At 42.4% G+C, this 15,977-nt stretch overlaps 1 protein-coding gene across 1 annotated transcript; it reads left to right on the forward strand.

Moving 5' to 3' along the window:
- Positions 1-1,256: 1,256 nt before the first annotated feature.
- On the forward strand, positions 1,257-15,558 carry LOC139656927 (WD repeat-containing protein 88-like). The gene is made up of 11 exons (XM_071534565.1): positions 1,257-1,403; positions 3,086-3,196; positions 5,062-5,150; positions 6,813-6,876; positions 7,138-7,276; positions 7,600-7,729; positions 10,098-10,282; positions 10,896-10,978; positions 12,492-12,560; positions 13,364-13,462; positions 15,427-15,558. Exons 1-11 carry the CDS (start codon positions 1,257-1,259, stop codon positions 15,556-15,558), a joined length of 1,248 nt encoding a protein of 415 aa, XP_071390666.1.
- Positions 15,559-15,977: the final 419 nt, after the last annotated feature.

Below are 15,977 nucleotides of genomic sequence, written 5' to 3' on the forward strand. Positions count from 1 at the left end.
ACCCTGGCAACCTCAGACCAATAAAATAAATCACTATATGTCAAGTCCTGTTTTGGCAACAGTTTGAAATTATTTGCTGCGATTAGCTATTAAATCTTGAAGTGCTATGAAGCTCCAACCTTATCTGGCCCATTTTACCTGATGGCCCAATTTACCTGCCCTCACCCCTATATTAGTGTCTTCTAAGACACCACTACTACAGCTGTTACTTCATAAGTTGTTCTTCATGTAGATAAAACTAAGTTCATGTTTTGTTTTTTTCTAAATCCAAAATGTAGTGTTCTACTTTTTCTAGAATAACAACGTTGCAAAACAGGGCAACAGAAGTGGTTTCATTCTTCAAAGGCCAGGCTGCCTACAGGCAACAAAGCTTAAAGATAAACTGGCATCAAACAATGCAAGCTTTAGTTTAAAACCAAAGGAGAAGCTTGTGGCTACTTTTTAAATTATTTTTTTTCTTTTTTCTTTATTAAATTGTGGTGATGTTTCATTCATGAATGTCTCAGGGTCATATCTTGGTGTACCGGACACATTATATCAAACAGCACACCTCTTACACATCACTGTGAGTTGTATAAATTGGCAGGTCAGCCTTCCCTAGGTATTAGAAGACAATTACTCTGGTATCTGTTTGTGGACAAAGACATTCTGGGGCAGCTGCCATCTTACATAAGCAACCAAGAGGAGGACATTACAATCTGAGATCACAAAACTATATTTCATATCATGTTCCCAATATAAAGAACTGAATTTGGAAAACATGCCTTCAGCTATGCTGCTCCTTTTTCTTGGAATCTGTTACAAAAAGATCTGAAACTAAACTCTTTTATCTGAAGCTTATTATTGCATCTTTATTTTCTCATGTGTTTTTATCACTGTTTTTTTTTTCTTTACTATTTTTTATATAATGTTGTATTGTGTTATATGAAGCTCTCTGTATGCCACTTTTCTCAACCAGGGCCCACTTGAAAAAGAGATGCAAATCTCAACGTGACTACTCTGCTTAAATAAAGGATGAATAAAATCATGTGCATGTAAACTAGAATTTAAATGGTCAAGGTCGAAAATAATTGGAATTATCATGTATGTTATGTTATGTGTTATATTTTTGGTTATTTCCCACAGCACCTGAACGCAGCATCACACACCTTTCGGACTGTTGCTATGGTAACTGTCAGCATCGGCTGCTAACAGCAGAGAGCTAAGCTAAGCTAACCTAGCTTCTTCAAAACGAACTTTCTACAAGTCTGGAAAAAATGGCTTTGAAATACATCGACCCTTTATCACTGGATGATCCCACAGAGGGGGGAGAGGAGGAGGGAGAGGAGGAGGGAGAGGAGGAGAAGAAGAAAAGTGAGGAGAAGAAGAAAGAGGAGGAAGGAGTATGGGAGCGTGAGTCTCAGGTAAAAGTAACATTAGCAGTTAGCTAGCGGAGAAACAGTCCAGAACTCCTCCAGCTCTGTCTGGCAGAAACATTCAAACGTGGAAATAACCAGCAGAACCAGGTAGTTAAACACCGCTAAATGTCTGTCTGTGGCGCCCATTCGAAACATCTAACGTTACATTGGCAAGCAGGAGAGAAAAGACTACCAAACACTCAGTCAGAAGTGCTTTGCTGACATTTTAATTCAGTAACGTTACTGGAGTAAAACTCAAAAGCAAAAGGTAGCTTAGCTCATTTAAAACGTACTAGTATGACCTTTCCCAAACCAGGTTCTGTTAATTGAAAAAAACAACAACAACAACAAAAATTAATGAACAAAGTAAAGTATGAATCAACACAATTAATTAAACATGATTACGACCGGACAGTTTCTGATGCAGTATGGAGAAACTTAGGGCTGGGCGATAATTCAATATTATCGTTTTATCGTCTTTCAGTGGAATCATATTGTGATGATATGAAGATATTTTAATATCGTGACACACATTTCTGCTGTCTAAATTGATGATGATAAGCAAATTTTACTTAAAAACTCTGATAAAATGAGGTATGGTAGGAATATTACACCTAACATTACCATTCGGTTCAATGAGATGAAGATTCATTTGATTATTTAACGTGATTCTGCATACATGAACCATGTTGTGATATATATTGATATCGAGAAAAATCCTTATGATTATCATGATATTGATTTCAACATATCGCCCAGCCCTAGAGAAACTGCACAATATGAAACATCATAAGGAGGCAAAAACAAATGTCACATGATGAACAAATATCTATCAGACAGCACACACACATATAAATGCAGAGTGATTTGTGTCTGTAACCCACCATCTGAAGCAGTGGAAACTGGTTTGTAATATTTATTTGTCGATAAATGCTTTTCACTAGCATTTGTGGATTCCTTGGTGATTTACAGGCTAGAACAATCTCAAAATAATCCAAACAAATAGGCTGTGAATTTTTTATTTAACTTTTATTTAAGCAGGCAGGTCAAGGTCCTAGCGAGAGGACAAAAGGACCTCTCGAAGGGTAAAGGGAAAAGGGGGCAAAAAAATACATGAAATAAAATAAAATAAAATGAAATAAAAAAATAAAAAAAAAAATAAAAAAAATGTGAATGTGAATAAAATTAAGCTATGCAAATGGACGTGTTTGTGTGAAAATATTGAAATATACTGTACTGTAATGTTATCGTTTATGTACAAATGAAAATCGAAAAGCTTTTGTTTACAAATGTTTTTACATATTTGCAAATCAGTTTACACTTTCGGCATTTAGCAGACGCTCCTTTCCAGAGTGACTCGCAGCAGTAAAATAAGTGAGCGTTCCTCCAGTGTGAACACGGCGCCGTGAAAACCGAGAGCGCCGCAACAAGAAAAGTGCAGTAAAAGCGCGGCTCCTGTCAGCAGTCGTGTTCAGCTGAGGTGGTTTCACACGGCGGGTTCAGCTGAGGTGGTTTCACACGGCGGGTTCAGCTGAGGTGGTTTCACACGGCGGGTTCAGCTGAGGTGGTTTCACACGGCGGGTTCAGCTGAGGTGGTTTCACACGGCGGGTTCAGCTGAGGTGGTTTCACACGGCGGGTCACAGATCCGGATCCTCTGTGTCGGTTTGTGCCTGTTTTGCCTCTGCAGGTCCCGGTGACGGTGCTGAGAGCTCACGGCGCCGGCCTCACCGCCGCACACTTCTGCTTCCAGGACAGCCGCCTCCTCAGCAGCTCCTCCGACTCCACCGCCGTCCTCTGGGTAAACTCCTCCTCCACCAGTGATGTCACTTCCCCTGCTGCTGTTAGAAGCTAGGCCGCCGGTCCAGGCTGAAACCTGACTGGATGTGAGAGGAGAGGGGTGATTTATAATTTACACAATTTATAATTTGCTCTCTCCTCCTCCTCCTCCTCCAGGCTCCTCGCTCCTCCTCCCACCTCCTTTTATCTCCTCCATCCTTGCCTCCTCCCTCCCCCTCAGTCCTCCTCTCCCCTCCTCCTGTCTCCTCCATCCTCGCCTCCTCATTCCTCCTCCCACCTCCTCCTCCCAGTACCCCGGTCCCCTCCAACCTCTTATCTCCTCCTCCAACCATCTCCTGTTTCCTCCTCATTCCTTCTCCCACCTCCTCTTGTCTCCTCCATCCCTGCCTCCTCCCTCCTCCTCATTCCCCCTCCCACCTCATCCTGTCTCCTCCATCCTCGCCTCCTCCTTGCTCCTCGTTCCTCCTCCCACCTCCTCTTGTCTCCTCCATCCCTGCCTCTTCCCTCCTCCTCCGGTCTCTTTTCCTTTCTCCCAGGCTTCTCCAACCTCCTCTCTCCTCCTCCCACCATCTACTATCTCCTCCTCCCTTCTCCTCCCTCCTCCACCCATCTCCTCCCTCCTCTTCATTCCTCCTCTATCCCTCCATCTTCCCAGTCTCCTCTCACCTCTTCCACTCCTTCCTCTCCTCAGTCACCCCGGCTCCTCTGACCTTCTCCCACCTCCTCCTATGTCCTCGCGTCTCCTCCCATTTCAATCCTCCCACCTCCTCCCGGTCTATCTGGCCTATCTCTGATCCTGTTCATTGATCAATAGGAATGGGATGAAAAATGTGACAATACGTATCGTGGGGCTAAATTTTATTCTGCTGTAGTAATCACCAATGAGACTCTTGACCATCACAGTTTCACAAGCTCTCCATCCAAATTATATTATTGTCACTTTGTAATGACATTTTTAAATTGTTGTTTACATTCTAGCAGCCAATGGCATCGCTAGAAAGATTTGTGGCTCAGAAATAAACAGAAAGTCAGACTTTGTTGTCACTGAACTTTTATTTACTACATCGTATCGTGAGATAAGCATGTCATCGCTTCCCTATTGATCAGCCCCTCTGATTGTTCCCGTGGAGCAGTGAGGAGGCTTTTTATTGGAGGTTGTACTGCAGGTGCTGTGGTTGGGAGGCGGGGGTGTAGTGTGGTGGGTGGGTGTAGTGTGGTGGGTGTAGTGTGGTGGGTGGGTGTAGTGTGGTGGGTGGGTGGGTGTAGTGTGGTGGGTGGGTGGGTGGGTGGGGGATGTCACCATTGTGGGTGCATTCGTCTAAGGGCGCCTGGTATCCTCCCAGTCACATGACGAGTGACACAGCCTACTTCTCTGTTCTAAGAATTCACACATAACTTACATCAGGAATATCTACATGGCTTTATTATGAGCTCCTGGGAGAAAAACATCAAGAGAAAAGGAAATGTACATGCACTTTGAATGTTTTTTTTTAAATGCATTTGGTCATCGAAGTGTTTACTGATCAGACTTTTTTTTGTCAAACTTCACAGTTTCCCCTCCATTTAGCCTGACATGAATCTTTATGATGTAAATTCATGGTGTAAATCATATTAAGAGGTATCAAGCTGAGGGTAAAGGGTAAAAAAGCATAAATTGATGTTTTACTGACTGTTTTATATTCAGATTGGTGGCTGTTTGACTTATAATAACCACTGACTGGCGGTCATAGTTTAACCACTTTAACTTTTTCCAGCACATCACTGCTCTGAACTCAGCTTTCACAAACACACCCATGGTAATGTTGTTAATAGCTGCGATGCTGACAAGGAGCTGAAGTACGTCGTGTTGACCTTTGACCTCTCCAGGACGCCGAGCGCTGCGTCCCGCTGAGGGTGTTTGATGGAGGTCATGGAGCTGCCATCAGTGAATGTGCTGTGATCCCAGACAGGAACAGGTGAGTTTAGAAAAAAGCTGTTACAGCACACACACACACACACACACACACACTATACTGTATGTTTTCGTCTGCCAGGGTTACCGGGCAACTGCATTGTGTGTGTGTATGTGTGGTGTGTGTGGACAGTCAGTAGGGCTGCAACTAACGATTATTTTCAGTGTCGATTAATCTGTTGATTATTTTCTCGGTTAATCGATTAGTTGTTTGGTCTATAAAATGTCAGAAAATGGTGAAAAATGTGGATCAGTGTTTCCCAAAGCCCAAGATGACGTCCTCAAATGTCTTGTTTTGTCCACAACCCAAAGATATTCAGTTTACTGTCATAGAGGAGGAAAGAGACCAGAAAATATTCACATTTAAGAAGCTGGAATCAGAGAATTTTGACTTATTTTTCTTAAAAAATTACTCAAACCGATTAATCGATTATCAAAATAGTTGTGATTAATTTAATAGTTGACAACTAATCGATTAATCGAGTAATCGTTGCAGCTCTAACAGTCAGTATACCGCTTATAGCTGTTGTTGTGAAAAAAAAAACATGTAACTGCAAGTTTCCATTGTCATTTATATGTTCAGTGAGTTTCCTGGAACCTGTTAAAACCTCAATTGTTCGTTTTCCAAAAGGCCTGGGCAGCAAGGAGACAATCCTCCTCTTCTTCATCCCTGAAACACTGACTTCTTGCAGATGTGTGGTTTTTGCGTGACAGAAGTGTTGTGTTGCTGTACAGCGTCAGTGTGTCATCCTGTCCTGGGTCTAGACATCAGGATCACAGCCCACATACTGAGTGACCTCCCCTTCTTCTGTCCGTGTCTCTGTGTCTCCTCTCCTTCATCACTGAAGGTTTCAGCATCCTTAATGAATTTAAAGATGGGAATTGCAAGTTTTGATAAAATGTCAGTGTCACAGAACTTGCTAACACGCTACATGAAGTGTGTAGATGCGTTACAAGCAGATTATAAATCCATTAGAAGCAGAGAGAAACTTTCTTACAATATAATCATCAGACAAACATCAGAAAATTACGTTCAATTTAACATCATGTCATTCACTATATAGTTGCAAACCCCTAATTTCTTTGCACATACTAGTGCTGATTATCAAACTCTGATTCTGAAAGATGTTTTCTGATGACCAGGAAGCCGATTTCTTCTCTTCCACCCAGCTGATGGAAACATTTTTTGTGACATTTCAAAAGTTCACTTAAAATTTGCTTGACAGAACAAGTGAGTAGAATAGGAGTCAGTGTTGAATAGATTCTCTCTCTCTGTCTCTCTCTCTCTCTCTCTCTCTCTCTCTTTCTGGGGCAACAGTAGAAGTTTTAGACTTGTACAAGGCTTTAGTTAGGGCAAGAGTATCAATAGATTATGAATACTACAAAAGAATGCAGGCTTTAGGAGTGTTTCATAGCAAGTGGTGTCTGGAGGAAGCTGTGTGCAGTCTGGAGGAGGAGAGCTAGTTTTTACCAGGGAGTTGAGATGAGGAGCGGATAACATTGTGTCGGTGTTTTTGGTTTGTGAATGTCTTGTTTGCTTTGTTTTTGTTTTGCTGACTGAGGGGTTGGATGTTCGTACATTGTCTAATAAAGGTCTCTCTCTCTCTCTCTCTCTCTCTCTCTCTCTCTCTCTCTCTCTCTCTCTCTCTCTCTCTCTCTCCCTCAGGATGGTTACAGTCTCTTGGGATAAGAAGATGATTGCGTGGGACCTGGAGACAGGACAGACCCTGGTAACTCCTGTCCTCCTCCTCCTCCTCCTCCTCCTTCTCTCCTCTCCTCCTCCTCACCTCCTCCTCTCCTCCTCCTCTCCTCCTCCTCTCCTCTCCTCTCCTCCCTCCTCTCATCCTCACCTGCCACCGAGCAGACATAACTCCTTTTCACCTGTGTAGTGTTTATAAGTGTTTCTGTGTGTGTGTAGCTTATATGTGTGTGTGTGTATGTGTGTGTGTGTGTGTGTGTATGTGTGTGTGTGTGTGTGTGTGTGTGTGCAGTGGACGTCCAGCCTGGCCGGCCTGCTGACCTCCTGCAGCGTGTCATGTGACGGGCGGCTGGTAGTTTGTGCAGCAGATCTGCAGAGCGGCGTGTACGTCAGCGACGCGGCCAGCGGCCAGACGCTCCACCACGTCTCCGGTAAACCAGCAGCTCCGCCACACACTGCACAAGCTGGATTTAGCTGTTTTATTTTAGCTAATACACCTCAAAAATGTTTTATAAAGACCTTATCTATGTGAAATTGCTAAAGAAGATTAAAATATGGGACCTTTAACTAAATATTCAATTTTATTTAAGAGTATTTCAAATGGATTAGATCATTTCCAGGTCTTGAAAAGTTTGGGATTTTGACAAAAATCCTGGAAAAGTCTGTGAAAATCATGTTCAGTCTTGCTGCCTTATGTCTGTGTATAGTATTATTATTATTACTATCTTTAAGGTGGGGTTGTTTTCTATCCCAGATCTTCACCGGTCCACCATCACGCGGTGCAGGTTTGACCCCCAGAGCCAGCGTATAGCCACAGTGTCTGCAGACAGGACCATCAAACTGTGGGACCTGGTGGCCCAAAAAACCACCGTGTCCATCGACAGGTGAGGAACGGACAGAAGATCACAGACTGATCCGCACCAAACAGCATCACCTGCACTGGATAAATGATTGACAGTAGGGCTGTCCCGAATACCGTTTTTTGGGCTTCGGAGCTTCGGTAGTAGTCAAAGCTTCGGCCGCAGTGGGGGGGGGGGGGGGGGTTAAGAGTCACGCACCTTCACACTGCTTGGCTTTCCATACACGGGTAACAGTTCACCCGACAAAGTTCACACATCGTCACAGTTCCTCCTCACAAAAACACAGCGCTGAAAACATACTTAACCTACATATAACTTCAATTAATAGCCCGAGAGAGAGAGAGAGAGAGAGAGAGAGAGAGAGAGAGAGATGGTCGAGCAAGCTAGAGAGAGAGATGGTCGAGCGAGCTAGAAAGTGAATGAAGAGAGGGAGCGGTAGTAGCGAGAAAGCCGGTGAATCAGAGAATACAAAGATTATTTTCTGATTGTTTCACAGCGGTTACGTTCTAAAGCACAGAGAGAGAGAGAGAGAGAGAGAGAGCAGAGAGAGAGAGAGAGAGAGAGAGAGAGAGAGAGAGAGCAGAGAGAGAGAGAGAGAGAGAGAGAGAGCCCCGTATCAAAATACCAGTAGCCTACCTTAGAAAAAAGATTTAAAAAAAAAGATCAACAGAGAAATGTCTTGCTGCTGCTTCTCCTGAGTTTTGTTCAGCAAATTTGACAACTGACAGCTTGAATTTCAGGTCGTACTTTTTTCTCTGTGTCACCATGGCGATCAGCAAATGTGACTGACATTTGAATGCAAGTAAAAAAAAAAGAAACTGCTTCGCAGCGTCAATGGCAACCGGTTTACGGATTACATTTACATTTACATTACATTTAAAAAAAAAACGAATATCCGAATCCCAAAATTGAAAACCGAATACCTACCCAACGAACGAATATCCGAATAGTCGAATATTCGGGTCCAGCCCTAACTGACAGCACAACATTTAAATTAATCCAAGTATTATATAAATAAATGTCAGTTCTGTTCCTCTCTATCTGACTGCTCCAACACAACAGCAACTCAACCTATCTCCAGTTCATAAAGCTTCTCCTCTGTCTGTTCTAAACAGCCGGTGTCTGGTCGCTCTTTCCCGGGAAAAATCCTCTGCCGTACAGGAAGTGATGCGTTTCACATTTCCGGTTTGTTTGGAATAAACAGAAGAAGAAGAACTGGGTAGTTAGCATGAGCAGCGATAGCCACCGTGGCTGAGCAGACAGAGAGAAGAGAAACTCAAACTGCATCGACAGAAAATCCAAGCTCCGCCCACACTGTTTGATTGACAGGTGATCTGTGGGAAGAGCAGTGCAGAAACACCACAGTGAGGCTGAGGGACAAAGATGGAGACTAAATAAAAACAAGGATCTGTAGGATTACCACCTTAAAACAAATTGTAGCACTCTTTAAAGGACAGTAAGGAGTTGGATGCTTGACTAAATGAGAACAACCTTTACAGACTGAATGAAATGGACGGCAGTTTGGAATAAAACTCTACAAATACAAGGGAAGTTAAATGAAGGCAGGGATGGGTCTGGTACCAACCTGTATCACTGACCTTTCAACCCCATGTGAGCCAGAACCAGCTTCTTATTGGCTGTTCCAAAGTTTCAACAACAGGTGATTGGTCCTTTTCCATCAAGGCTTCTAGACGTTGGATCAGGCTGCTAAATCTGTGTCATCTTTAAAATCACCTTTTATATACTTATGTAATGATGTTTTATCATTGTTTTGTACCTACTTTACTTTACTTACTTTACTTTTATGTTTCTTAGGGCTGCAACTAACGATTATTTTCATTGTCGATTAATCTGTTGATTATTTTCTCAATTAATCGATTAGTTGTTTGGTCTATAAAATGTCAGAAAATGGTGAAAAATGTGGATCAGTGTTTCCCAAAGCCCAAGATGACGTCCTCAAATGTCTTGTTTTGTCCACAACCCAAAGATATTCAGTTTACTGTCATAGAGGAGGAAAGAAACCAGAAAATATTCACATTTAAGAAGCTGGAATCAGAGAATTTTGACTTATTTTTCTTAAAAAATTACTCAAACCGAATAATTGATTATCAAAATAGTTGGCGATTAATTTAATAGTTGACAACTAATCGATTAATCGATTAATCGTTGCAGCTCTAATGTTTCTTGCCTTGATTTTAGATTTTCTTATGTTGCTTTCATTGTGTTTGCTGGCAATTTTAACTGTTTTTTGTTTGTTTGTTTTTTACTCCTTGGGTTGATGATTGTTATTATTTAGCTGCTTAGCCCCGCCTCTCTATGTGCAGCTAAATAAACACTACATAAATATTATTGATAATTTCTTCTTTTTTCTGTTTTCCTGTCTTACTCTCAGTAACCATAGCAACGTCGTCTCCAACTGCTGCTTCACCAACAACGGGCGCTTCCTGTGCACGGCATCATGGGATAAAACCCTGCAGCTCTGGGACCTGCAGACGGGGGGGTTCCGGTCCCGCGGCGGGGCGTCGCTCCGGACAGGACACGACGGAAGCGTCAGCTCCTGCAGCTTCTCTGCTGACGGTGAGACCCAAGAGCAAGGCAGCGGCACTGCCGGGGTCGAGGGTTCAGTTCCCAGACCAAACCTGTTCACTCTCACGGTGCTGAGGAGCTTCGTGCTGCGTTCATGTCGCATCGGAAGAAGTGGGAGATCGGGATTATATTTCGTTGCAACGTGTTTAACTCAATGGAACATATCCAAAAAAAAATCAACCAAAAATTAACCGCAGCAGACATTTTTGTGAGTAGACTTGATTATATTGCTATGAATATAACTTAGGTTTTTGATTTTTATTATCTTGGATTGCCGCCATGGGTGGATGGCTGGTGTTTGCTGCCTGTGTTGACACACTTCCACAATTCATGACGCAGAGTGGGAGAAATCGAAGCCTGCAAAAAATTCCCACATCCTACTTGTAATCACCAAACACCATGGTAAATCTGATATGACATGAACGCGGCATTAGACACAGTGTCTACCAAGAAGGAGTAAAAACACAAGATGGGTTGGGAAGTTGTTTTTTTTCTTTGTTATTGTATTTCTCCACCTGAAAGATTCAGATTCAGCGAATTTAGTCTTTCCTGCACTCCTTCATATTGTTCGTCTGATGAAATGCATCCTGTTATGTTTCCTCAGCAAATCTCCTGGTGTCCAGCTCCTATGACAGGACTGTTGCAGTCTGGGACATGTCCACCCTGTGCCATACTCTCATCCTGAAGGTGACTCTCCACGGCCTGCTGGGCCCCTCTGCTCTGTCAGACCTCATGCTGTGTGCAGTTCACAGCTGAACTCGCCGTAGGAGGAGCTTGGATCCAAAACGAGCTATTTGTTTAAAAACTCCATGAAAAATCCATAAAACATCATTCTTTCAAAATGATCGCTGACATGACAGTAAAATTTGCAAAATGGATGGGCGCTGCACACTCTCTGTTAAAAGAAATATTTATTTTAACTAGAGAAGAAAGAAACATGACATTTTGGCCTTCATCGGGACATTCGCTGAAGCTGATTTTATATGCTAAATACTAAAATACTAAATACTAAAAACATGACATTTCGTCCTATGAAGGCCAAAATGTCATGTTTCTTTCTTCTCTAGTTAAAGGAAAAATCTAGCTTAGCACTTTAAAATCAGCTATTGGTGATGTACTTTGCGTTTCTGTGTCCATTTAGTCAAGTCAAGTCAAGTTTATTTATATAGCCCTTTATCACAAGCATGTCTCAGAGGACTTTAAAGAGAATGTGTCTAGCTAGATCTAACTAAACACAATCAATGGTGAACAAAATTATATAGGACAAGCATAGCGAAAAACACAAGGGAGGCAAGAGCAGATTTAGCAAGACAAACAATCTTCCTATTCTACAGCCTAACCTACCCGGCACCCCCAGCCTTAGACCCTAATGCACACAAGGAAAAACTCCCAAGAGAAACCTTAGTAGGAAAACTTGGAAGAAACCTTGGGTGGGCTGAGGCAGAGAGGGATCCCCCCCCCCCCAGGACGGCTTAGTGTGCAATAGGTGCTGGGCAAAACATTGACAGAGTCATGGGCAACAATAACGACAGGAGAAAACAGAGAGAGACAAAAAGAAGGAGAGGCGGCATGCGGCGATGAGAGGGGGCCGAGGTCAGCGCTAAAAAAAGTAGTTTGGTGTATTTCACTGAAAATGTTTCAGGATGTAAAACCTCAGCGGTAAACGTCAGGTTTTGGTGTCAGTCCCTCAGAATCAAAGAGCGAGGGCTTCTTTCTAGAGCCGCCATTTTGCACCGAGAGACGTTCAACAATCACACAGGGAGAGATCCATCGTAGAAGAGGAGAGAGACCAGTTTCTCCACCCACAGGAGCAGGAGAGAGACCAGAATGCACTGCAGCAGAGAGACAGCTTTCAATAAAGCGGTGACTCTCAGAGGGGGGATATTTCCTTAAACACTTCTTTAAATGAAGAGAGTGTGTCACCCTTCTATTTCCTACTTACAGACCTTCTTGAGTTTGCTCCTCTGCTCTTGTTATTGGAGCCCAGTTTTTCTCCTATGAAACAAAAATATTATAAAACACAAAGTTTTTTAGGATGGATTTATGGATCTATAATTTTGATCTGCTGAGAGACAAATTTCAAGAAGCAATTTTTTTCTCAAAATGGATATATGCAGAATTTTGGAACGAAAGCCATCATATAATCTGTTTATGATTTCGGATGCTCGGCTCATATTCTGCTTCTCTGACTTTGTCGTAGGGCCACAGTGATTGGGTGACAGACGTGTCAATCAGCGCTGACAAGAAGTGGGTGGCCTCCGCCTCCAAGGTACCAGTCCACTCCGCCCAGACTCCCAGCACTGGGAGTGTTAGAGAAGTTACACACACGATTCCCAGTGAGCCAGTGTCCAGCTCTGATCAGATGGATATGATGCACTTTGATTACATATTTATGATTGGTGAATACTACACTGGTTATCTGGGGGACGCCCTTAACCTGAATTGATTGAATGATTGATTGGATTCCACACCAGTATGTGTGAATGTTTTATTACTGTTATTATTATTATAAGAAGTAGCAGTAGTAGTGGAGAGTTTTAGTGTCCCATGATGGTCTAAGTGCTGTTACAGAGACTTCTCCATCCTGACATGGATTAAGTTCAGGAGGAAACACTGAATACTTTTATAGATTTTTAATAGATTTTTTATTATTTTTTCTGGCATAAAAATGGTCAAACTTAGATAAGATACTGAGTATTGGTGCAAAATATCAGCTGTTGGCAGCTTCAGTCCAAAAAATATCAGTTTCGGTCGAACCTTAGTTGCAAATATGATTCCCAACACCCCAACCCGACTCCCACCTCTGGGAATGTTGTCCAGTGGTTACAAGCATAATTTCCAGTGTCCCAGTATCCCCACCTGTAGAAACACAACACAGTAACAACATGCTGAGCTGCCGTTAAGTTTCACAAGTTATGATCCAGGAAAAGGACGATATTCAGCACAGTGAGCCATAAGACTAAATTCACTCCTCAGATGATGGATGAAACTGGTCACATTGTTGGTGATGATGATGATGATGATGATGATGATGATGATGATGATGAAGAGAGTGAAGTTCTCTCTCTGCAGGATGGCACTCTCAGGTTATGGGACATAGAGAACTTGGAGGAAACCCCTGAGGTGATGGAGAAGAGGAGGAGCCACGGAGCGGGAATTCACATCGTCAAGGTTGGAGTGTGAAATTCCTTCAAATCGCTGAAAATCTCTTTATGCTTTGTCTGGTTTGTCATTTATGATCCTGCTTACCTAATCAGTTATTTGTGCATCATGTGTTGATATCATTGGGTGCTGATGGTGAATCTGACCCTTGACCTCTTTACTGTCGGTTGCTTGTGTTGGTGATCTGGGAATTGAAGTTTATTCTACTGTTGCTCCGTCTGTAGCACGAGATAGAGTGATGCAGTGGAGAGTAAACTCACCTTAACTGACTTTACCCTCCTTTTAAAGCTGATGTGAATCTTTATGACATCACAGTGCACATCAGAGTTAATAGTATTAAACTGATCTACTGGAGGTCATGGTTTTATTCACCACCAGATCCCTGCCTGAATTAGAGCATCAGCTAACTACGGAGCCCCTGAAGGGACATGGTGCTTCTTCTTTTAGGAGAAACTATCTGGTGCACCAAAATTATTTCTAGTTGTTTTGCGATAGGCCAGTGGTTTTATTTCTCTGCTATTTCAGTGTTTAAACTTTAGGGATGATAATACATCAGTTGGTAGAGTCAACTTTTCAACTTGGACTTAAATATAAAGAAATCCTCCATTACATTACATTACATTACATTATGTCATTCAGCAGAGGCTTTTGTCCAAAGCGACTTACAAAGTGCATTTTGTCAGCAGTAGTGAAACCAACTGTGCACCACAGTCTTCATCAGCTAAGCCTTTTAATAGGAATAAGTAGCATTTGTTTTGTTTTTTTAATTTAAAGAAGGGTAAGAAGATAGGTTAGTTCAAGAGGGAATCCTCCGCTTCCTCAACAGCACTTACTGTAGGACCACCCAGCTACTGAGCGGCTCCCCAAGCTCACAGCAGCATCTCATATCAGTTGACAATGCAGTGAGGAAATAGTCTTTTTAATGCACTTTACCCCAGATCTTTATTATACCTCTAAGGTCATCTGCCACTTGGACACAACTCTTGTACTTTTCTTGCTTTAAGTCTTACATCCATGGATGTATGCACCTTTCTAATTATGGGGCGGGGCTTTTATCATGTATTTTATCATGTGCCTTATGTGCTTTTGTCATGTTTTTTATGTTATATTATGCTTGTGGTCCCTGTTGTTAAAGGATAAGGCCGTGTTCTTTAATGCATTTCTTACCGTCAACAAATCCTATGAAAATAACAAAATCAACAATGAATTTGTTTTGCCAACAAATCTCGTCCATGTAGCCGGTGCCCAGTGCAGCCATGTCCCAGCAGCCATAGAACTCCACTGTATTAAAAAACATTAAAAACCCGTCACAGAGCCATGCTGCTGATCTGCAGCATATTTCATCATCACCATGCACCGGGCCGGACCACTTTTTCCTCAAACAACGAAAAAAGACGGCATAATGAAGAATTTGTTCCTGTTTGAATTTGATTTGGTAATAACTACAACAAACTGACTTTTCATGGTAACAGTTAGCGATTTTTAAAATGTAAACTATGTCTTTGTGAGCTGAATTTAAAGGTTTTTAGCTTACAGTTGGAGCCAATGACTTCCGGGTTGACGGCTAAAAACGGTACGAGGGAAGTCAGAAAGTAACGGGAGGAGAGCAAACGCATTGTTGATTTTGTTATTTTCATAGGATTTGTTGACAGTAAGAAATGTATTTAAAAACACCAGCCTTATCCTTTAATGTTCTGTTAGAGACAAATTCCTTACAACAAGGTTGTATGGCAATAAAGTATTGAATCTTGAATCTTGAAATTGCAGTGTTCTGAGGAAGGTGAACAAATCTTCCTCCGCTGCCATTCTGGATAAGATTCCCACATATGCACATGCTTGGGCGGGTCACACCAGAAATTATCGTGCGCACCAGAAACACATTTGAAAAAAACAAACGCACCATGTCACTTCAGGGGCTCCGTAGCTAACTGACTACAGTACAGCTAGAAACTTAAACCTGTGTCTGGTTTCAGTGTGAAGAGTGTGGAAAGCCGTTCTCAGTGTCCAGGCTGGAGACTTCAGAGCTGCTGACCAAGTGTGTTTTCTGTCGGCTGAAATCACCGACCAGATACCGACCGCAGCCGCCTCCTCTCATGTCCCTGTGACGCCCCCCACCTCCACCTCCACCCCCCCTCCCCCCTCTGCTCTGCTCCTCCTCCACTGAATAGGTGTGGTGTGTCTCACTGCCTTGAAGAGCTGCTAACCCTAAAAGAATTTCATCAGTCTGGTTTCAGTGGAGAGTTTTAGTGTCCCATGATGCTCTGAATGCTGCTTCAGAGGCTTTTCCACCCTGACAAGAAGAACATTCTGAGGGAAACACTGAATACTTGTAATTTTTGGGAATTGTGTGGCTTGAAAATGGTCAAATTTAATGACATTTAAAGACAATATCGGCACAAAATATCTGATATTGGCAGATTCAATACAAACATCAGTATCGACCTTCAAAATCCCATACCAGTCAAACTCTACTTTGCAAAACTATGGATTTGTTTTTCTCAGACAGTAAAAGGAGAAGAACGCC

This window comes from Centroberyx affinis, unplaced genomic scaffold (genome assembly GCF_046629955.1).
Source record: "Centroberyx affinis isolate AG114_WGS23_722 - 3 ecotype Tasmania unplaced genomic scaffold, CSIRO-AGI_Caff_v1 ptg002581l_1, whole genome shotgun sequence".
NCBI lineage: Eukaryota > Metazoa > Chordata > Actinopteri > Beryciformes > Berycidae > Centroberyx > Centroberyx affinis.